The sequence below is a fragment of the Phaeodactylum tricornutum genome, chromosome 1 (genome assembly GCF_000150955.2).
Source record: "Phaeodactylum tricornutum CCAP 1055/1 chromosome 1, whole genome shotgun sequence".
NCBI classification, from domain to species: domain Eukaryota; phylum Bacillariophyta; class Bacillariophyceae; order Surirellales; family Neidiaceae; genus Phaeodactylum; species Phaeodactylum tricornutum.
Window position 1 is genome coordinate 643383 of NC_011669.1, and position 21891 is coordinate 665273.

The 21891-nt window shown below is 49.8% G+C and overlaps 11 protein-coding genes across 11 annotated transcripts; 6 read left to right on the forward strand and 5 right to left on the reverse strand.

The window, feature by feature from the left end:
• Positions 1–542: 542 nt before the first annotated feature.
• Positions 543–1196, forward strand: PHATRDRAFT_3851 (predicted protein; the record flags this gene model as incomplete). The annotated part of the gene is made up of 1 exon (XM_002176584.1): positions 543–1196. A coding segment is annotated over one exon (654 nt), but the record flags the coding sequence as incomplete, so codon positions are not given.
• Positions 1197–1866: 670 nt separating this feature from the next.
• On the reverse strand, positions 1867–3045 carry PHATRDRAFT_31662 (predicted protein; the record flags this gene model as incomplete). Its single annotated transcript, XM_002177095.1, has 1 exon — positions 1867–3045. One exon carries the CDS (start codon positions 3043–3045, stop codon positions 1867–1869), a length of 1179 nt encoding a protein of 392 aa, XP_002177131.1.
• A 689-nt stretch (positions 3046–3734) lies between these two features.
• On the forward strand, positions 3735–4313 carry PHATRDRAFT_31663 (predicted protein; the record flags this gene model as incomplete). Its single annotated transcript, XM_002176585.1, has 1 exon — positions 3735–4313. The coding sequence occupies one exon, from the start codon at positions 3735–3737 to the stop codon at positions 4311–4313; it is 579 nt and encodes a 192-aa protein (XP_002176621.1).
• A 1721-nt stretch (positions 4314–6034) lies between these two features.
• PHATRDRAFT_8877 (predicted protein) lies at positions 6035–6379 on the forward strand (the record flags this gene model as incomplete). The annotated part of the gene is made up of 1 exon (XM_002176586.1): positions 6035–6379. A coding segment is annotated over one exon (345 nt), but the record flags the coding sequence as incomplete, so codon positions are not given.
• Positions 6380–6476: 97 nt separating this feature from the next.
• PHATRDRAFT_31665 (predicted protein) lies at positions 6477–8331 on the reverse strand (the record flags this gene model as incomplete). Its single annotated transcript, XM_002177096.1, has 3 exons — positions 6477–7388; positions 7495–7531; positions 7673–8331. The coding sequence occupies 3 exons, from the start codon at positions 8329–8331 to the stop codon at positions 6477–6479; spliced, it is 1608 nt and encodes a 535-aa protein (XP_002177132.1).
• A 572-nt stretch (positions 8332–8903) lies between these two features.
• PHATRDRAFT_3171 (predicted protein) lies at positions 8904–9652 on the reverse strand (the record flags this gene model as incomplete). The annotated part of the gene is made up of 2 exons (XM_002177097.1): positions 8904–9515; positions 9605–9652. Coding segments are annotated over 2 exons (660 nt in total), but the record flags the coding sequence as incomplete, so codon positions are not given.
• An 878-nt stretch (positions 9653–10530) lies between these two features.
• PHATRDRAFT_17344 (xanthine/uracil permease) lies at positions 10531–12656 on the forward strand. The gene is made up of 4 exons (XM_002176587.1): positions 10531–11418; positions 11490–11691; positions 11771–11803; positions 11893–12656. Exons 1-4 carry the CDS (start codon positions 10613–10615, stop codon positions 12517–12519), a joined length of 1668 nt encoding a protein of 555 aa, XP_002176623.1. The 5' UTR covers positions 10531–10612; the 3' UTR covers positions 12520–12656.
• A 227-nt stretch (positions 12657–12883) lies between these two features.
• On the reverse strand, positions 12884–13774 carry PHATRDRAFT_24474 (predicted protein). Its single transcript, XM_002177098.1, has one exon. It carries the CDS (start codon positions 13707–13709, stop codon positions 12915–12917), a length of 795 nt encoding a protein of 264 aa, XP_002177134.1. The 5' UTR covers positions 13710–13774; the 3' UTR covers positions 12884–12914.
• A 583-nt stretch (positions 13775–14357) lies between these two features.
• PHATRDRAFT_9278 (predicted protein) lies at positions 14358–15239 on the forward strand (the record flags this gene model as incomplete). Its single annotated transcript, XM_002176588.1, has 1 exon — positions 14358–15239. A coding segment is annotated over one exon (882 nt), but the record flags the coding sequence as incomplete, so codon positions are not given.
• A 351-nt stretch (positions 15240–15590) lies between these two features.
• PHATRDRAFT_42635 (predicted protein) lies at positions 15591–16422 on the reverse strand (the record flags this gene model as incomplete). The annotated part of the gene is made up of 2 exons (XM_002177099.1): positions 15591–16339; positions 16374–16422. 2 exons carry the CDS (start codon positions 16420–16422, stop codon positions 15591–15593), a joined length of 798 nt encoding a protein of 265 aa, XP_002177135.1.
• A 464-nt stretch (positions 16423–16886) lies between these two features.
• Positions 16887–19793, forward strand: PHATRDRAFT_42636 (predicted protein; the record flags this gene model as incomplete). The annotated part of the gene is made up of 3 exons (XM_002176589.1): positions 16887–17145; positions 17238–17670; positions 17792–19793. The coding sequence occupies 3 exons, from the start codon at positions 16887–16889 to the stop codon at positions 19791–19793; spliced, it is 2694 nt and encodes an 897-aa protein (XP_002176625.1).
• Positions 19794–21891: the final 2098 nt, after the last annotated feature.

Sequence of the window (21891 nt, forward strand, 5' to 3'; positions counted from 1 at the left end):
GAACGCGTACGTGCGAAATGCGCGCACGGACGACGTAATAGCACCTTACGGACCACCACACAGACGTTTGTTTCACTGGGTAACACGTACGGGAAACCCGTTGACAAACCCCAATACTATAGGGGTAGTCAGGGTTAGAGGTTTCCTGTCGGAACAATATCGAAACGTGGACTGCACCGCTGATGTAATGTAACGAACTCCCGGAAGGTCAAAAGTCGACTACTTTCAACGATGAACCAAAGCAAATCGCCTTTGACTTACAGTTCGTCCGCAGCAAACTTTAAGCAATGCGACTAGCAGCAGCACATCAACAAGCATATCGACGAGTATTGCGATGGCGACCTATTCCGTTGCCTTTGCGGAGGCATTTGTACCATCGAAATGAACTCGGATTCGTGACAACGAAATGTGGAACGCAATCGTTTTCTTCAAAACCCGCTCTTTCGGATCAATCCGTTATCAGTAGCAACGACAGATCTCTGCCAGAAACTGTTGCTGTATCCACCCCTCCCGCCATACCCATTGACTTGCGAGTTGCTGCTAAAATTGAAGGAGAAGAATCCCACATTGCCACCGTTCAACTATCACCGGGCGAAGTCTTGCGTGCCGAGTCAGGGGCCATGCTGTACATGACTCACGGCGTCGTCATGGAAACATCTTTACAAGGCGCGTCGAGTGCCTTTCAACGCATGCTGACCGGGCAGAATGTCTTTCTGACCGACTTCAAGTACGAGGGCCAATCGTCCGGCACAGTATGCTTGGGTACAGACTTTCCGTCCAAGATATTGCGGTTGCGATTGGACGATTACTCCAACAGCACACTTATTTGCCAGCGAGGTGCCTACCTGGCAAGCAATCCTACCGTAGATATTCAAATGGAAGCGACCAAATCACTCACGGCCGGTTTTTTTGGTGGACAGGGCTTTATTCTGCAAAAACTAACGGGCCACGGCGATGTTCTCGTCAAGGGTGGTGGGACCGTCGTAAACAAGACTTTGTCGGAAGGCGAAACTCTGCGGGTCACATCGGGCAGTATTGTGGCTTTTGAATCCTCCATCTCGTACGACGTACAAATGATGCCCGGTATCAAGAATGCCATGTTTGGCGGGGAAGGCTTGTTCGTAGCAACCCTCCAGGGTCCTGGACAGATATGGCTACAAGGCATGCCACCGGATCGCATGATTGCCGAAATCGCACGGCGAATGCCGGGACCAGGTATTGGTCTAGGCATACCGATTGGAATGGGGGCTGGTGGCGGTGGACCTGGCGATGTAGCGACGGACGAAGGGGCCGCAGGAAGCGATGGAGGCGAAGGCTCACCGGAAGTATCTCAATCCGCTACAGCCACCGATGCGGCGATTGACGCCGACCGCCAGGCTACCGTTGCTTCCTCGGGAATGATGGGCGACACAGGCGGCGCTGCGGTTGACAGCGAGTCGCCATCAGCATTGTTTGGCGATGCAGCGCCGAAGGATGACGAAACAGGAAGGGCTAGTTCGACTTTGGACCAAGACGACAGCACGTTCGCAACCGAGACTACGGACCCTTCGTTTAGCGACGACAATTCCTTCTCCAGTAATGAGACTAGCTTTGATGACGGTAATGATTTCGCCTCCGACTTTGAGAAAGACGTTTTTCAGGATGGTGAACTGTTCAACGATACGAGCTCGGGAAGCGACAGCGCGGTCGGTGAGGAAGCGTCCGGTGGGGGGATTCTTAGTTCATTGTGGGATTTCTTCACGTCGGACGACGACTAGCTTCACACTACTAGCATCTGTATTTATTTTAAAACATCCAAAGTTGCTTTTCCCTTTCCAACCATGCGAAAACATTTACTTGTTAGGAACTCCTGGGTAAGCCTTGAATTTATGTGATCACTAGCATTCGATCTTCCCATCCGTACAGGTGCTTATAGCGGTCGAACATTGATTTCAATTCTGTTGACAATTGTTCCTGAATGTCCACGATTTGCTCCATTGATGGTTCTTCGGTTTGCAAATGAATGGTTGGTATTGGCTTGCCCACGACACACAATATCGGAGTCCTGTACGGTATTGGTAGTCCCCATCTACCCGCTATAGGCACGAGGGCAAAACCTAGGATTTTACGCGAAACATACTCCAATAGCCACCGAGCTCCAGGAATACCTTCCCCTGTCCAGCACCAGTACAGATTAGTATTACCATACATATAGCCTGGTACAAGATCCGCACCGGTGCGAATGGCCATCTTGATGACACCAATACGTTCTTTCAACAGAATGTGCTCATTGAAGTGGTTTGTTTCAAAAACTTCCGCCACGCCACCTGGCGAAATCCCGACGGTGAAAGGCCATGTTTCCAGCGCATTCCGTACCGACGCTCGAGAGGCGTCCTTGACGCCAATGCTCCGCAAGATTTGTTTAAAGATCGGTGTCCGCAAAGCGGCATTTGCTGCCAAACCCACAATATGGTGTCCCGTCAACAACGGCCATGTGACTACAGTCAACGCGTTTCCGTATGGGAAAACTCCGTGCGGATAGGCTGTGACGATTCGTGGCCGAGCGGGCTGCTCGATCAGCTGCTTGCCAGTACACATTGTCGGAGGGCGTTCCTCCATGACCAAAGAGAAAGAAAAATATTTCAGTATCTGCAAAGCAAGCCACGATTGCAATCGGGCGGGCACATATTCTTGCGGCAGTATCGCAAGCGGTAGAAGTATACAGCCTGCTAACAGAAACGCCAAGAAAACGTTGCGTACCACGAATTTTCCGATCAGCCACGTTGCTATGGGAATCGTCAGAGCGCCATTGGGCACTCCAAACGCGAGAAACAGACAGCAAGCAGTGTGTTCTACGAAACTCATGGGTTGTACCGTCAAGACGTCTTCTTTCGTAGCTTGCGCCGCAGGTTTTGTTGCCAACCTCCGATCCTTCGGATCGTGCGCCAATCGTCGCATGTCGGCTAAGGTCAACTTGCTGGTATGAAGAAACTCAGCCTCCAATTCTGGCGACTGCTTGTGAATGCTGTCATCGTCAGAAGCGTTGGCGCAGCTTCGCTCACGCATAGTGCGAGCGTCGTGGAGTCCTCTGTTTTTGTGTCTTGCAAAGGCTATCGATCAATACCCGCCAAGCTTCTGCCAGTGGAGGGGTTTGAAAACGGTCTCGTCGCAATAACGCTCCAGAATCCTATCGCTGTTGGAGCAAGGAACGGTCATACAAGTCGTGCTCTTACACTATTGAAAGTAAGACGTTTGGTCTTATCGTTTTGCTAACAGCAAGCTGCAATGGTCGAGGATTGGATTCAAAATGTCAAATTTTTTGTGGTATCGACAGACGACTATGTAGGAGATATTTACAATGAAATCTCTAACTGTAACATAAGTGATCATTGGTCTCTCAACGACGTACAGACACCTTCAGATACTTGGCTCTATGTAGCTTGTTTCAATCTCCAGATCTCAGCAGGAGTTCAGTTGCCAGCATCACCTGTGACGCTAAAAGACTTCGCCGCAGCATGTTTGCTGCCCGGAAAAAGAAGTGCTGGACCTACTATACAGTTCTCGTGTTATTGAAAAACGCTTCGAGTTCATTTACAGCGTTTGGAAGTCAAGCAAAAATGTACAGAAATGTAGCGATCGGGATGCTCACTCGAGGCCGTAGCGGTCGCATCCTGCGCGACTCGACCTATAAACACAGTGCCTCCTTTCCGCTACCGACAGTGAGACAATCCGCTCAGTTTTCTGAAAACTCAAAAATGATCCGTATGTTTGGTAGCAAGTGTCTTCCAGAAAATCCACCCGGTGATATATATGTAGAAAACAATCAAGAGAGTCTAAACATCGACTTGGAACGTTTGAAAGCTACCATAGCCAAAATTCGGGATCTCATGGGTTACCGCACGTACGACGTTAGTCTACTTCTGGTCGACGACCAGGAAATGCGAGAAACAAATGAAGAAACCAGAGGGATGGATGAGCCTACCGACGTACTTTCCTTTCCCTTTACGGAAGCTATAGAACCTGGTGTCCTGACGCCGCCAGTTGTCGATATTGGCGATTACTACAATATGGGCGATATGATGATCGACGTACCGTATGTAATTCGCGCGTGTCAAGATGATGCGAAATATTCTCATTCTGATTTGGAGGACGAAGATCGAGGTGTATCCGCGGCGATGGCGATGGTTATGGATCCAGAGGAGCGTATCAATATGCTTTTGGTACACGGCATGTTGCATCTTGTAGGATACGATCACATCGATGATGACGACTACCAGCTAATGGTCGCGAAAGAAGAAGAAATTCTCCGACTCTTAGGTAAGAAAGCTGAATGAACGAAAATATACACAAACTATGCAGCTCGCATCTACGTTAGCGACACACAGGAGCACTTGGGAGGCTACTCAGTGATCATGGCTACCCAGCCAGCTATGGAAGGGGAAACAGGAGCTACAAGGCTTCGTGAAAGGTCCGACCATTACAGCTTATACCTGGCCACTGGTTGTTACAAACTTTGGAATAGGTCACTTCATTTTTTCTTTAAATTCAGACTATGGTTGTAGCATACATTGACTGTTAAGTTAGCTTTTGTCGGCGTGGGACAAATAACCCGAATTTATGGTCCCACGTAATGGGACGATACCTACGCGATAGCAATTTAGGATATCTGACGCAGCAATTCCTTTGACATCGATGTCTGATACCCAAGGAAAGGTCAGCTTGAAGTGACCTTTCGTCGGGGTGCACCTTGAGGAGCATGACTTTTATTCGAGCATCAAATATGCTCTAGCCCTTTCCTCGCAAGGAAATTCAGACGCCGTCGGAAAATTTTTATATTTTGTTGTGGCCCAGTCCATTATCACCGGGACGGAGGGGTGTATTCAGAACATAGAAGGGTGTTTAAATGTATTGATATTCTCCTGCATCTCTGACGTCTACTAAGGGATATACTTAGATTGATTTGACAATGTCGGAAAATTTTTTAGTAAATCGTTAATTAGTGTTCCCATCTAGGGCAGTAACGGTATGGACGGCGCAGTCATTTTCAATGACTTAATGGACAATGCCTGTTGCATGTGGTCATAAGAGCAGGTGCCTCATCCAAATTTGTTGATCTTACTTTTCGGCACCACCGTTGAGGTTGGAGCCGCCTCTCATTCCACTAGCAGAATACTTGAAAGGAAGGAAAGAAAAAGTAATGGCGTCGACTTCGTCACCAGTAATGGTATCACAAGCTTTCTCCGGCGAGAGCCTGGACAAAGCGACTGCGCACTCGAATCTTTCGCAGTCGGAAAATGATCAGGAAGCGGACTATTGCTTACCCGCGGACGTGGCCGACAGACTTGTAAAGCGCACAGAGATGCGTGTACAACAAGTCCTTTCTCAATCAAACTTCGTGGAGAAAAATTGCAGACTGTATGATCTTCCTCGATTCGAACGTGAAGACTTGGACATCGGCGACATGATCGCATACGGTGGTTTCTCAAATGTGCACGAAGTTCTCGGCTTCCGCGGCGAAACAGAGCTGTGCGACACCAAAAGCAAAACGACAAGGCGATATATTATAAAAAATCTGAGTCCAAAGTTGGCATTCAACCCAAAAAAGCTTGTTGTTGGCGCCAAGGATCTCGTTATGGAAGCTCATTTTTTGTCTTCTCTGCAACACAAGAACATAATTGATCTACGCGGTTGGTCTGCCGCGGGAATCGCAGGGTTCGCCGAGACAGGTCGGGCAGATGGTTTCTTTTTGGTCTTCGACCGGCTCCAAGAGACGTTGAGCCGGAGGATATCAACTTGGAGGGATCGCGCGAAGGAAACTAAGAAGGGATCGCTAATGAAAAGCCGCGCTACAATGCGAATGCAGCTTTTCAACGAACGCATCTCAGTCGCGATTGATATCGCTACGGCAGTCGATTATCTTCATAACAAGCGTATCATATATCGCGATCTGAAACCTGCCAATATTGGTTTTGATGAGGAAGGTACACTGAAGATCTTCGATTTCGGTTTAGCTGTCGAACTTCCAGAAGGCACCGACCAGGATTCCACATTCAATCTGGCAGGAAACACGGGTACTTCCAGATACATGGCAGTGGAAGTGATCCGTAAGCATCCATACAATTGTAAGGCTGACATCTTTTCTTTCTCAATTCTGCTTTGGGAACTCATGGCGCTTTGCAAACCATATGATGGCCTTGTCGGTCAGCAAGTTAAAGAGTGCGTGTCCGTCTTCGGCGAACGCCCAGCCATACCACGAACATGGCCCACTAACCTTCGCCGCGTTCTGAGGCGAGGCTGGGGCGAATCAATTGTGGATCGACCATTTATGACGGAAGTCAAAGACACTTTGATGAAATTGCATGAGGCGAGCTCCAAGCCTACCAAGTTGTTCAGTAAATAATCAGCTACTTTGCAAACAATGGACAAATTCTTTCATAACATCTAATGGAATGTACTAATCAAGCATTGGAAACGATGTGAATTTTGATTTATTCGGTTCACCGTCTCGCGTACAACCTTAGCTTTCTATTCCACGACGTATTGCTGTCTACCGTCGTCATTCCATCATCCTTCACTCGATCAAACCCATCGATCTTCAAAATATTTTCGATTTCCTCTTCAATATTCAGTCTCATGGTAAGTCTTTGTGGGGAAACATCCATTTCCGTGAGATTCATACGACGCTGTCGCATTTTAGCAGCGCGATAGCACCGGGAAGGCTGTGACTCGATCAAGATGAAATGCTTGGAAGTTGCGCACACACGCTTCAATACTCGTTTTAAACCTTCGTCACCTCCATGCATATGAATCCACATTGTGGTACTAAAGATACTGGTGATGTCAGTCTGTACCAGAACGCTTTCGTCCTCGAGAACGTCTCCTGCCCGAAAGGAAAATTGGATCGTCGGCCTGGACGAACTTGAATCTTTATCGCTTAAGGATGCAATGCTGTTGGCTCTTTTAATTAATGCCGTGTCTAAGTCGATCCCTATCGCTTCAAAGGAGACTTTTCCATGATTTCGAAGAAGTCGCTCATGCAGCGCCTTGGCGACCTCTATGGTCAAGCAGCCTTGGTTGCAACCAATGTCTGTATACCGGTACGAAAGCTCAACGTTCCGTTGAAGTCGATTTTGGTCTAAGGCAGCACTAGCGATTGTATCCAAAAAGCCTTTTGGCTGGGAAAGGATCCTGCATCGTTCCGCTACAGGATGGAAATTGTAATAGTTATGAAAGTTTCCATACCAATGGCCTTGCTCGCTTTCCTGAAGGGGTACATGCGATGACGAAGGACTGTAGGTTTCTTCGCGATTACGCTTTGACATACTTTTTGACAGGTACGAAAAAGGTAGCGATGATTGATACTGATAATCTCCCGAATGGAGAACGGAGTGAAATACAGTACTCGTCGACTGTGAATGGCAGGTACGGCAGTACTCTGAAAGTTTCTGTCAGTCGAGAGCCAAGCTTTCCAGTCATGAACGAACGGAGGTTTAATTTTGTGCCGTGGCGACTGACCTGTGAAGCCGAACCCGCGTAGCGGAGCGTTTTTGGTCTATTTGAATTTCTGTTACTGTTAGGTGGGATTCAGACTAATGTAAAAGGTGTCAATTTGGTGTGTTACTGGTCCAAAGTAAAGCAAAGACGAACAAACTCGAGGCTTACATAGTTCAGGTTAGTCTGTGAAGAAGCTTACTTTTGCTGCTTAGAATCGTCTACTTGCTTCCTATATGCTTCCAAGCCTCGATTCCACTCCTTTAAACGTAAGCCGTACGGCGTTCGGACAGTAGCGGGCCCCAGGCATGTACTTTCTTCCCGACACCGCCCTGCTACCATACCGCAATGGTCGCCCCAGTTACAGTCGTCAAAGAACAGCATCTTGTCGTATCGAATACCAGTGGCTTCTTTCAAACGGGGAAAGTGGGACGACGCTTTATTAGACGAGAGAGGCGGCTGGCGGCCAATTTGATTGACATCAATTCCGTTCCAGTCTCTCTTAACCACCAAGTCCCAGACTGTCATTCCTGGAACCACTTCTAACAAAGCTAGTGAAGCTCTGCCAATCTTTTCAGCGAAGGGAGTATCGGCGGAACTGGCAAAAGCGACTTTCATTCCCGGATAATTGCCGTCGGCATGGTTTTGCAAAGCGTATAGTGATCCATCGTGGAGCCTTATTTCATGTGGCCCCGATAGGACCCCGATGACGCCTTCACCACGTCCGTTTAAATCGCCTATGACGATGTTGTCGGCCGTCGGCACTTCCGGCATTTCGTACATTTCTTGATCCCAAAAGCAGGCATCGAGGTCGAAGACGCATAGCTCAGGAAAATGCACAGCGCGCGCAGAAGAAGACATTTTGGTCACAACGAGTTTAGTTAATACGGAGGATCGGCGGATGGCACAGAACGAAACAAAACACTGCCTCAAATTCACCATGGTCAAGCTCTGCGAAAACTGGAGAAATCGCTGACTGACAGTGAGATTAATTGTCCTTTTAGGCGACTGTTTCTGTTACAAATACTGGGCGCATGTACTTTTAAGATACCAATCGAATCTTATTGTATACCTATTTCCGTCAGCCATCGCACACTACGTACCACCATGCTTTGAAAAAATCTAGCTAGTATAGGTATTTCACAAAGGCGTTCAACGAATGGAGCTACTATCATTCAAGCAATTCGCAAAGCTCAACTTTGTTCTTTCTTTTCACGTTGTTTCTTCATCATAACTTCGTTCCACTTTTCCATTTTACGCATCTGATGCTCTTGCTTTTCCTGAGCTCTACGATTTAGCCATCCCATGAGACCATCGTCTGCTCCTACCGCTGGTGGCGCTGCACCCGCAATGTCCTTCGCAGTCAACTGCTGGGGCCCTCCGTTGTACGCTCCGTTCTGCGAGGGCGGTAATTCCGGAGGTGGGAGACTACCTCCACGAGCCAAAGCTCCTAATCCCTGTTGCGAGCGGCGTTCACGGTGAGTGCGTAGTTCGTGGATGCGGCGGTCCTGCTCATCGGCAATTTGATCGGCATCCATGCCTTCGTATTGTCGCAACAGCCCCGGGACGTCATTGTATCCTTCACGAGCAATCTCTACCAAAAATGGGAGGATTCGTTCTAAAGTGTTGTCCGTGCGATCCGTCGGGTCCGCGTACGGCTTGACGCGAATCAAGTTTTCAGGGTTGAATTGGACCTCCGAGGGATCATCGTCAATCACAACCATACGATTCAGGGGACGGTTCAAACGATTCAAATCCTTCACATGCACGCCACCGGTGTAGTAGGTCGCCTCGCGATACAGTCTGTGCATAATACACCCATCCTTATCCAAGGAGGTGACGACAGGGTCCGCAATACCATCAATACTAGGGCTGTACAGAACAATTTCATAATACTGTGCCAGTTCGCGTAGAAATTTGTCGACACCGGGGCGTTTCGCGTGCCGCCAGCCGTAGCGACGATCCCAAGTGGAGGAAACAAGTGTATTTTCCAAGTCGAGAACAAGTGTGTGGGGAACGGGAATATCCTGAGGAACATTGGGAAGCTGCGGGACAGGCAAACCGTACAAAGTAAGATACAGTGAAAACAAAACGCCGAAATTGGACTAGATTAGTCTCGCAGTTCCATCCATACCTGTGACCAATCCGGCAAAAGCTTCTCGTGTGCAGGTTTCGCCAATGGGTCCGCCAGTCCTTGAATTAAACCAGTCAGTCCGACAGCACGAGAAATCTGTGCCGGTGGACTGTCTTCGTCGTTGAGACCCCACACCAAAAGTCCGGTGGGGACTCCCAAACCAATATACCACATCCAGCGACTGTACCGCAGCGATGTGGGCGACGAAGACCCGTTAGCAGTTACCCCTTCCGCAGCTGCCGAACCTTGCTGCGATTGGAGCGCTTGGGTTGCGCGTTCCTTGCGAGCCGCCCGGAGTGCCGCGCGCTCGGCGGGGCTCACCGTCTGGCGCACGGGACGCGAAATAGCCGCGGTTGCGTCGGCAAACCAGCGGTAGTTGCCGCCACAACGCTGTGATAACGATCTCAGCACTGCGGTATTCATAGTTTTGTTTCAAAAAGGGAACCGAGAAAGGAGGGATAGACAATAGATGGATGGAGCGGAAGTACCATATTTACTATGGTTGATTGTGGCTTGAACAAGGACTCCAGCCATGGAATAAACAAACCCTGTCAACCGTATATTCGCAGAATGAGGCAGGGTACACTGCGTTGTCCACGATGGATCCCATTTTTCCGTGATTCGTAACCAGTCACCGGGATACTGACAGACGAAGAAGATCGCGCTTCTCATTGTGACATCGTTTTGCGTATAAGAGTCCCTTTTCATCGATTGACAAAGGAACCACTTAGCAAAACCATAGAATCGTTGGCCCTGTTCGCTTTTCACTGTGTAACTTCCGATGATTATTATGGAAGATTGGCAAAATTGCTTCTAATTACAAACTGATGTAAGCACATTCAAATGTGTAAATTCTGCGACAAAAGGCAATTCTGCGTTCACAGCATTCGCACGACGCTCACCAGTCGCTCACATTCTTGACGTGTCGGGCAGCCGCCTCCACATAAACTTCTCGTGTCAAAGAAAAATCTTTGTTGCAGCAACTGGACTTGTTCACGAAACCGACTAATGATGAATGGAATGATCCACAAGCTGGACTCGGCCTTTCAGGCCACGAAACTGTCTAAATTCTTTCAGATGGAAGAACGCGACACCAAGCTGTCGGTCGAATTCCGTGGCGCCCTCGCGACCTTTATGAGTATGTCCTATATCTTGGCCGTCAACCCTCGTATCCTTTCCGATTCGGGCGGACCTTGCGTCATGGATCCTGACGAAGGTCTCTTCGGTGCCGAGTATTCCGCCTGCATTGAAGCGGTCAAGCGCGAATACATTACGGCGACCGCTGTAGCGTCCATGTTTGGATGCATTCTGATGGGTCTGTTCGCCAACCTCCCCATCGCTCTGGCGCCCGGCATGGGAATGAACGCTTTTTTTACCTACTCGGTAGTAGGCTTTCGTGGATTGGATGATATCAGTTTCGAAGCGGCCGTGACAGCGGTGATGATTGAAGGCGCAATCTTCTTTGTGATGGCCATTACCGGAGCCCGGTACGCCATTGTTCGGCTCATTCCGGAACCAGTACGTGTTGCGACACCGGCAGCAATTGGAGCGTTTCTCGCTCACCTGGGTTTGCAAACCGCGGAAGGAATTGGTGTAGTCGTGTCCGATATCGCCACGGCGGTGACATTGGGAGGATGTCCCGAAAGTATGCGAACCCCCATTGTAGCGTTGACGGACTCTTGCCGGGCCAATACAGACTTGTGTACCACCAGCGACGCCTACACTTGCGATGATCTGGGGGGTGTCATGACGGCCGGAACGACTTGGGTAGGCGTCCTTGGATTGTTGATCATCATTATTATGCTCTCGTACAAGTAAGTTGGAAAGCGACTTGAATGGTTGCTCTTGCTGACGTTCCTGTCTCAACCAATTTCGTCTCTTATAGGAACAAGGCCGCATTCGTCGTTGGCATTGCTACCATCACGTTCCTGAGTTGGTTCCGTGGTACCGCCATTACCTACTTTCCAGATACACTCGAAGGAAACGACCGATTTGACTACTTTAAAAAGGTTGTTTCCGTGGAGAAGATTGACCTTCTTTTCGCCAACTTTACCAGCGATCTTTCGGACGTTACAGTGGCTCTCATTGTACGTGCAGGGGAGATGTATTGCATCCGACAATGTCTCTTTCCTTATACTCACCTCCTTTCTGTGTTTCATCATATAGACGTTCCTTTACGTCGATTTCCTTGATACAAGCGTAAGTTGCAAATTTGGAATTGCTAGCCAGGAAGATCCCGACCAGCGCCTTGATTCTTTTCTGACATATTCCGTGTTTGCGCACAATAGGGTACTCTTCTAGGTCTCGTTTCAGCCATGGGTTATGTAAACGAAGAAGGCGACTTTCCTCGAAGCAAACAAGCATTTGCCGTTGATGCAGCGGCGACGATGTTCGGTTCCATCTTTGGTCTTTCTCCCGTCACTTCCTACATTGAAAGTGGCGCTGGCGTTGAAGCTGGATCCCGTACCGGATTGACTGCCATCATTGTGGGTTTTTTCTTCTTTCTTTCAATCTTTTTCGCTCCTATCATTGCCAGCATCCCTCCGTGGGCTATTGGTGGTGCTTTGATCGTCGTTGGCGCCCTTATGGCGCGCTCATTACGATTCGTTAAATGGCACGACCCTGCGCATGCAGCCACGGCCTTTTTGACCGTAGTTGTTATGCCTTTGACGTACTCCATCGCTTACGGTCTAATTGCCGGTATTGGTTGTTGGATTGTCCTGCAAGGCACGTTCTACCTTTTGGCGCTGGTCGGTGTGAAGCGTCCTTCGTTCGCACTCGACGAAGACATTGTGCCGAAAGAAACCGAAGACAAAGACACTGATGATGAAAATGCCAAGAATATGGAAGACGATAGCAACGACTCTGGCAAGGATCCAGTGAGCGGTGAGGAAGAAAAGCAGGAACAACCCTAGTTTTTTCTCTGATATATATATAGTCGAGTCTCTGTGTTGTGTGTTGCTGTTGCGAAGAGCACTTGTGTTTATGCCGGTTGAGGACCTATGGACTGAGAACCATTAATTATGCTTACAGTAAACAAATTTGCTTATGGAGGAGACTAGTTACAGTTAGGCGATGCCTCAAAATAGTTTACGTAGCGCACACGAATAAGCCTCTCACTTTCTCGCAAACAGTTTGAGAAGGTGAAAGATCGATTCTTGTCCTGGCCGGCGGTCACGCGCAAGGCTCTCCAGATATATGCGGCGTGCAGAAAGCAGCTTTGTTCGATCAATGTTTCTGAACAAGAAACTACACGATCTTCTACTATACAACGAATGTAGAATACTCTTTAGTGTGATACAGGTATGTACTACGAATCTCCTGCAGCCGCCGACTCGGCTTCCACTTGCTCTAGAACTGCCTGAGCTTCATCCTTGGTTAGAATATGATGAACGCATTGTTTGTTCTCGTCCAGTCTCATCGTAAAGAGCTCCATCTTTTCGGCAGCCGCCGCTCCCGTACCATCCATCGTTTTGTTCAAAACCTTGACGGCAAGTTTGAGACACTCCTCAACGGTCGGGACAACGGGTTCATCTCCTTCCGCCATATCGTCACTGCTATCCTTTTGGTATTCTGTCTTCAAGATACTCTTCCCGGCCTGATTGTTGGCCCCGATCACGGTCGCTTTCCACCCACTGTAATTACCAGACGGATCCGACTGATACAATTGAAAGCCAAAGTGTTCATCGTAACCCGCGAACAAGAATGCTACTCCAAACGGGCGGAGTCCACCACGCTGCGTGTAAAACTGTTTGTAATTGCAGACGTGTTCCACAAGCTGCTCCACCGGAATGGGTTCCTGATACTGATACTGGTATCGTCCCGCCCGCAGGCGGGCTTGCTCAATCAAAATGTTCGCATCGGCCGTTAAACCCGCGACATTGCAGGCGGCATGAGCGGCCAAGGGATACGTCTTTTCGGATGTCTTGGAAGGTGCCAGTAGACCGGACGTAATGCGGCGTTCCGAAGCCATGACAATGCCGTCCCGGGCAAGGATCCCCACGCAAGTACCGGCGTTGTTGATCGCTTCAATCGCGTATTCAACCTGATGCAGACGACCTTCCGGCGAGAAGGTCGTAGTGGAACTATCGTAACGTCGAGCCATTGTTAACAGTGATTCTTGGTGATAAAGAGTAGAATTGGGATGCTACCGATATCAGGAGGCGCTTTTGAACTGACTGTGAATACGGCTACCATTCAGCAGCGCTGTCAGTCAAAAACTTCATGAAGGTGAAAGGAAGTCTTGGAGACGATTCAGGCGGAACCCTCGCGAAAGATGTACCAACCCGGAAGTAAGAATCGGTTGTTGAAACCATGATATGATGTCGTTTTAAATTGCAAAATTTAGCTCCGAATTTTGAAAGTTACCTTTTGACGGACTATAACGCCGTCTCTCGATCGGCATCAATTGACTTTTTTCGAACGTCGATGGGCGAGAGACGACATCGAAAGTACAGAACAAGACAGATTGGCACGAAATGGGCACTCGCTGTGTCTCAGAATGATTGATCAAACCAGCCGATTGTATCTGATTACTGCTTATTTTCTTGTTTTTCTCATGGCCTACATAGTACCGAAAGGTGTTGCGGCTTGGCTTTACCCCACACGTCGGTATCTATCTGGCAGCGGCGCTAGTCAAACGAGCGTTATACTGCGAAACGGGCCGTCGATCTCCTCTGCGAGGAGATGGACCGCGTCCGTCTCCGCTGAAAGTCCATCCTCGACGCACCGTCGTCCTGCTCGGCCCTTTTTTCCTATTTACTACAACGATGTCTACGAGGTAAAATTGCCCAAGAATCACCGATTTCCAATGGAAAAGTACGGCAGGGTCCGCCAGCTGGTGCAGCAATGGCTACAGAATCTTCCCGTCGACGAACAAGGCGTCGTCAACTACGAATTTCGAGTTTCTCCTCTCTCATCGATTGACGAACTCACGACGACTCACGATCCAGCGTACGTGCAGCGCTTCTTGACTGGCGATCAGGACGAGCGCGAACTCCGCAACGTGGGATTTCCTTGGAGCCAGTCCAACGTCGACCGTTCGCTAAGTTCCACCGGAGGAACCGTCGCAGCCGCCTGCGCTGTCGTACAAGCGCGGCTTCGAGATCCTTACGGATTGCATTGGGGTGCACACGTGGCTGGAGGAACGCACCACGCCTTTTATGATCGGGGTGAAGGCTTTTGTGTATTTTCGGATATGGCCGTTGCCGCCAATGTTGTAATGAAACGCTACCCTGGTGTCGTTCGCCGGATCCTATTCCTAGATCTGGATGTCCATCAAGGGAACGGCAACGCTCTTTTGTTTCGGGACAACGACTCCGTCTTTACTTTTTCGTTGCATTGTTCGGCAAATTACTTTTCGGAAAAACAAAACTCGGATTTGGACATTGAATTACCACCAGAGTGTAGCGACGAGACTTACTTGGTCACTCTGAAACACTGGTTAAATCGGATCGAACGCGAGGCCGAACCGTTTGATCTGGTCTTTTTTCAAGCCGGTGTCGACGTTCTGGCCCAGGATCGGCTAGGCCGAATGAGTCTGACCCCGGTCGGAGTGCAGCGACGCAATCAGCTGGTATACGAGTTTTGTGCGTCGCAGAGTCTACCTTTGGTTATTTGTATGGGAGGAGGCTACCCCAAAAATCAGGACTGGATGCCGACCCTGGTGGCACACGCGAATGTTTACTACCAGGCTCACCAGTTCCTTGCGGCACATTATAAGTCGTCGATGAAGGAACAAGCCGGACAAGGAACTGCCAGTGTACAAAATCAAAAGCTTGGTCTGTAAATCATTCTTACGGCAAATGTAATGGTTTTGCTATAAATGATCGCGGCGGCTCGGCAGAGCAGAAAAAAGGAGGACTATTGTCAGGCCAGAATCGTCCATTGAGAGCGACTCAGCCGTCATTCCGTCTCCATATTTCCCCATCGACCTAAGCTCGCCTCCAATCGTTTCCCTCTAGTGGAAGGTACGTGCATTAGACCGTCATGTGCTGAGGTCGGTGACTTCCACGCTCAATCGTTTCGGGTGAGACCCCAAAATATCCGCAAATACGGCACTCCCCTTCAACGAGCCGCGCAGTTCAATTTCGCGAAAAATGTTCACGAAAACGTCGGCATGGGCTGCTCCGTCCACGACGGTTGTTCCTTCCACAATGAATTTAGGAATTCCGTGAACTCCAAGTTCATCCAGGGCCATCAAAGCTCGCTTAATTTCCGCGCGGCCTTCCGTGCCGTTCAGAAATGTCAACAATGCGTCCGATGTAGGTGCTTTGGCGTGTGGCAGGATTCGACCGAGCGCTTCCGCAACCGTTGTGGCGAGACGCGGACGATCGTTCAACGAGTACCCATCGACAAAATAGTACTCATTCAGTACATCATATATAGCCTCACTTATATCCAATCCGTAGGTTTTTCCGAGATGTTGAATCAATCGATGCGACGCCATGGAATTTGCCGCCAATCGATCCAGATTAAAGTGCGGAATGCCGGCTGCCTGACCCCGACCCTTTAAATCGTGACGTTTCTTTTGGCTTTCCCAGCCTTGCCTACCGCCCCACTTTTTCACGAGGCGTTCACGGTTGGATTCGATAAAGGTCCTGCTTTCGTCGTAGTGGGGTTCGAGAAAGAACGGTACCCGAAGGACGGCAAACGCCAAAGGGCGTGGGGCATTGGCATTCGGTTCACTCAAAATGTGCTGAATCGCACGATTCAAATATTTCTTGCCAATGTACCCTGTAGACGTACGAGAGATTATTCGGGTGAGGACGAAATAGAATTGCAAAGGTCAGAAGCACAGTTCCGCTACTCGGGCACATCGTACCGTTGGGTCACAAAGTATCCGAAACTAATTCCACCGGAATGACGAGTGGCGCTCTCTTGTTCGATTCCAAAGAAAAGACGCGCCGTGAAAGTAGCTTTGTACCGCGTTGAATGGTGAACGTTCGCATCTTTTAGCTTTCGTGCAACGCGAGGTTGATTTTCGTTGTCAACGCTCGTTACGGTCGACGAGAACAAAACAAGTGAATGAAATGGGACGCCCAGTAGAGCACCATACTCGTATGCCGCTCGCATACGGTGGACATCGCCTGTCCACCACACAGAGCCCAACGACTGGAACAAGCGAGTGATTATAACCCGGAGTCCCATGACTTTCGTGCGAGAACAGACTGGTACCACACAGGGGAAGTTGCCTTTGCTCGAAAGCGCGCAACACGTGAACGGAACGCAGCATGGATGGCAGGCAGGAACGAAAAAGTCGCCGTGTCGACAAATTGTGACCATGGCGACAGCCCCCGCTGCCAATTCCACACAGCACCAGGGGCCCAAGCTCCCTCCTCATAGTGGAGATGTAGATGAGGAGCTAGGAAGAATTCGTTTAGCTTTGGCAGCGGTCTTTTCTCCTTCTAATTCCGGAAATGGCTCGGAACAATGGTGGGCCCAACGACAACTTGCCGATCAGTATTTGACTTCGTTCCAAGCCACTTCAGTTTCCTGGATGGTTTGTGATCGTCTGTTACAAGGAGATATTTCCGACGTCGGTAGTGACCCGCAAAAGGTAGCCCAGCAGCAGCAGTTTCGCTTCTTTGCAGCGCAGACGCTGCACACAAAATGCCGAGCCGACATTGACCAGTTGCCCAAGACGCCCTGCCATCCCTACGGGATTCCTTATTGGCACATCTGAATCGATACGCCGCAGACGGATCTGAAGGGCCTTTATCGACCCGCTTAGCTATGTGCATTTCGGCGCTTGCTGTACAGATGCAGTGGACTACCGTTGTTTCGGACTTGCTCGCGACACCTCAGAATGTGCATGTTGTCATGTTGATACTCCGGGCGTTGCCGGAAGAGTGTGCGTCAGATCGACTCGTGCTAGCCGACGATGCCTATCGCTTCAAAATGCGTGATCATTTGGTATCCTTTGCACCCAACGTGTTGCAATTTCTGCATGCGCACGTTACGGACGCCTCACGAGTGCTCAAGGTACTGCACCTTTGGATTCGATACGTCCCGGTGCATCCCCAGACCTTGGTGGAATCGCCTTTGTTGAATGCCGCCGTCCAGGCGTTGAGACAACCAGCCTACATTGAACTCGCCAGCGACGTGATTGTGGAAATTCTTGCGCATGTATCCATCCCATCACTACGGCAACGAAGGGTTGGTTCGACATATGATTCCTCTCTTAAGTTCACTGCCCCTGGACGAAGCCTTGCAATCGGACGATGAAGACGTATTGCGTGCCTATTGTCGAGTTGTGACGGAAATGGGAGAGTCCTACATGAGTTTAATTCTGTCGCCGCAATACCTGGAAGCGTCGCAACTCGTATCCTGGGTACTAAAATGCTCGGGGATGGCGAATCAAGAGATTGCTTCGATTACGTTGCACTTCTGGTACCGATTGGTCATGGACCTTGAGAGTGTCGACCCATACGATTGGCGGCAAGAATTGATCGATGCGTATACCCCTCATTTGCTTCAGCTTATCGATGTTTGCATCAAATCGTTGATGCGGTATCCAGCCGATATGGATACAATCCCAGAAGATCTGCTTGACGAGCTTACTCGGCATCGCTTTTATGTCGCCGAGACAGTAGAAGACTGCTGTAGATTATTGGGGGGGCAGAATGTGTTGCAGCGGATAGGAAATCTCCTGCAACAAGAGATTCATGCCGCCTCAGGCAACCAGGTGTGGCAAGGTCTTGAATCTTGCTTGGCGTGCATCGGTGCCATTCACCGATTTGTTCCGAGTGATGAAGCCGAACTCTTGCCTCTGACCTTTCAGCTTGTTCCGCAACTACCAACGGAAATCCGGCCACTTCGATACACGGCCAGTAAGACGATTGGAAAGTTTGCCTCCTGGTTGGCTTTTCATCCTCACTTGTTACAACCACTGATGCCATATTTGGCGCAAGGACTATCCGTTCCCGAATGCGCGCCTGCTGCTGCCGTTGCTATTAAGGAACTCTGTGAATGTTCCAACCAGTCGTTTGCGATTGCTGAACCCGTCATGGAGCTATTCCAAGGTCTTACACCGGGAACTCTAGAAGTCGAGGACGAGTTACAAATTCTGGAAGGCGTTTGCCGCGCTCTATCAAGGCAAATGCAAGACGCTCGTGGACGTGGAAACGATACACAGGCCGCCTTGACTCGTTTGGCACAGCCTATCGGTACGAGATTGGCAGCGAGCGTCTCCGAACCCAATTCTTCGCCGCGCCGAATCATCCCGGAAATAGAGCGATTGACTGTGCTTGTTCGGTATTTAGTTATACTTTACGATGGCAATGCAACTACAGGATTGCACCCGATGTTGGAGCTAACGACGTCGATTTGGTCGTTTCTCGACGCTGCCGTCATTCGATTTCCAGGTGACATTGTGTTAGCGGAAAAGATTTGTCGACTGCACAAACACTCACTCCGAAGTTGTGGTGCACAAGCCTACAGTCCTATGCTGGATCGTTTGATGACACAGCTTGTTCAAAGTTTTGAGCGATCACACCAGTCTCCGTTTCTATATGCAGCGAGCATTTGCATTGCCGAGTATGGATCCGACTCCACCTACTCGAATAGGCTACTTGGTATGGTGTCGGCAATGGCAACGACTTGCTTCTCATTCCTTCGAAACGTTGACGAGCTGACTGCTCATCCAGATGTTGTCGAGGAGCTTTTCTATATGATGGGTCGTATGATGAGCAACTGCCCTGATCCGCTGGTGCAAAGTCCCCTGCTTCGATCCCTGCTACAATGCGCTGCGGTGGGTATGCAGTTGGACCACCACGGAGCCAATAAAGGAACACTCAAATTTTTGGAGAATACCATATCGTACGGTTTGTCCTTGCGAGAACAGAAGAAACCAGCGTGCCAAGCACCACTTGAGGAGGCACTTTCGCAGGAAGGTCAGGCCATTGTAGTAAATTTAATGAAAGCCATGATGGGCGATCTCCCGGAGTATGGCAACAGTCAGATTCCTGAAATTTTGTGGAAGCTCAATCTGCTGTGTCCTGGGCTTTTAACTCAGTGGCTTCATTCGGCGTTTGCTGGGACGCTGACGCTCCCGGAGGGAGCAAAGAACGATTTTATTGCGGCCTTGGATACCGGCTTGGCTCGTGACGAGTTTAGTATGGCGGTGCGGGCGTTTCAAACCGCGTGCGAGCGACAGCGACGGCTGCGAAAAGGACCGCGGCGCAACTGACACCGATCCAGTCCAATATGGGTCAAATAAAACGACGATAAATTATAGAGAGAATCTGCGCCACGAAAACTATTTCTTCGACTATAAAGTTATAACGTGATTGGTGTCTACCTAACAGTAAATCAAATTAGTCTTTCTAAATACTCGCGAACCCAATGGCTACGGTTCGAACTAACGCGTCTCGATGATACCGGCCGCAATGAGTTTGTTGATCTTTTCCCGAACCAGTGGATCCGCCATAGCTTGTTGACCGGCCGCTGGATTCTCACCCAAATCTTTCAAGACTTGCTGCATCACCGGATCCTGTAGAATGGCTTGAATTTGCGGATCCGCCATGGCGTGTGCCGCCTGCTCTTTCTTTTCATCGTCCGTCATGTTTTGTCGACCCATTTGAATCTGGTACGAACACTTACGCAGTCCATCTTTACATACCGTATTGTCCGGATCCAGTTCCAAACCGTGTTTGTACGAATCCATTGCCTTGTGATACTCCTTCATGACCATTTCGATGTCTCCCTTGCGGGCCCAAGCTTTGACGTACTTGGGATCAATTTCGATCGCGGTTTCGATTTGACGCTGGGCGCCGGAGAAATCCATGACTTTACAGAGTGCTGCGGCCAGGTTGTTGCGAATAGGGGCATTTTTCGGTGCGCGCTTCACGGCATCTTCGTAGCACTGCACGGCTTTGGCCCAGTCCTGGGCCCGGAAGTGTTCGTTGCCCTGTTGTTTGGCCTCTTCCGCTTTGGCGTCGTCCTGATACGACTGTGCGTCGGATTTTTTCTTTTCCAATTCTAGAGTTTTCAATAATCGCTGCGTATTGGCATCGTACGACTCGAGCTGGGCTTCCTGACACATTTCAATGGCCTTGCCAATATCCTTCATCTTTTGGTAGGCCTTGGCGGCGCGTGCGTACGCCTTGGCCCGATCTTCGAACGGTCCCATGTGTTCCTTGCCAATTGCGACGGCCTGTAGACACATGTCGACGCATTCTTGGTATTTTTTCTGAGTGAACAAGACGGCCGCCTTGTTGTTGTAAAACGTCATGTTGGTGGGATCCAGGGCAATGGCGGCGTCGTAGGCTTCCAGAGCTTCGTCCAACTGTTTGGCCTTGTACAGTTCGTTACCGCGTTCCTTTTCGAGTTTCGCTTTTTTCTGCGCTTCCTTCTTTTCGCGTTCCGCCGGTGTCAAGTCGGACCAATCTTCTTCGACTTCTTCCATGGGTTCCGGTTCAGACGCGGCCGCTTTACTACTCGTTGGGCCGTTGGTGGTTGCGGCCGACGATCGGGTGGAGTCTCCCTCCTCGTCTCCGCCATCTTCTGCGGCCATCATTGCGGTCAGGAGCTGCATCATTTTCGGGTCGCTCATCATGGTGGGTAGTAGATTGGGATTCTGTTGTATCATTTTGATTTTCCCCATGACTTGAGGATCGTTGAGAAGGGGACGGAGTTTCGGATTGAGAGCCATTTGCGCCATCATTGCGGGCGAAAAGAGTCCTCCCCCGGCCCCGAACGCACCCCCACTACCACCCATCGGCTGCTCCTTTTCCTTTTGCACCTGCGCCAGTCCTTTCGTGAGCGCGGGGTCTCCGGGAAACTTGGCGAGTCCTTCGTTGTAGGCCGCGATGGAGTCGTTGTAGCGGTGGAGTGCGTGCAGGGCGGCGCCCTTGCGCGAATATCCCTTGACAAAGGCGGGTTGCAAATTGAGACAGGCCTGTGCGTCTTCGAGAGCGTTGTGGGCGTCGCCCTTTTGCAGATAGGCCGCCGAGCGATTGCTAAAGTAAACGTGACTGGCTCCGTCGAGGCGAATCGCGGAGGTGTAGTGCTCGATCGCTTGCGTGACGTTGCCGGCCTGTAAGGCGGCGTTGCCTTGGGCTTTGAACTGTGTATATTAGCACGTTTGGTATACGGGAGGGCAACGGTAAGTATACGACGACGACGGCATTCGTTGGGATCAATATGGACACCATCGTTCGAGTAACACGAGACAGAGTTCGTCCGTGAAAAGTGCAACGTACCTCTTCCGCAGTCGTCGCCATGTTCCGACTTTTGGGCAACGTAAGAGTTTCTGCGCTATCCAAGATGAACAACAATGGTTTTGG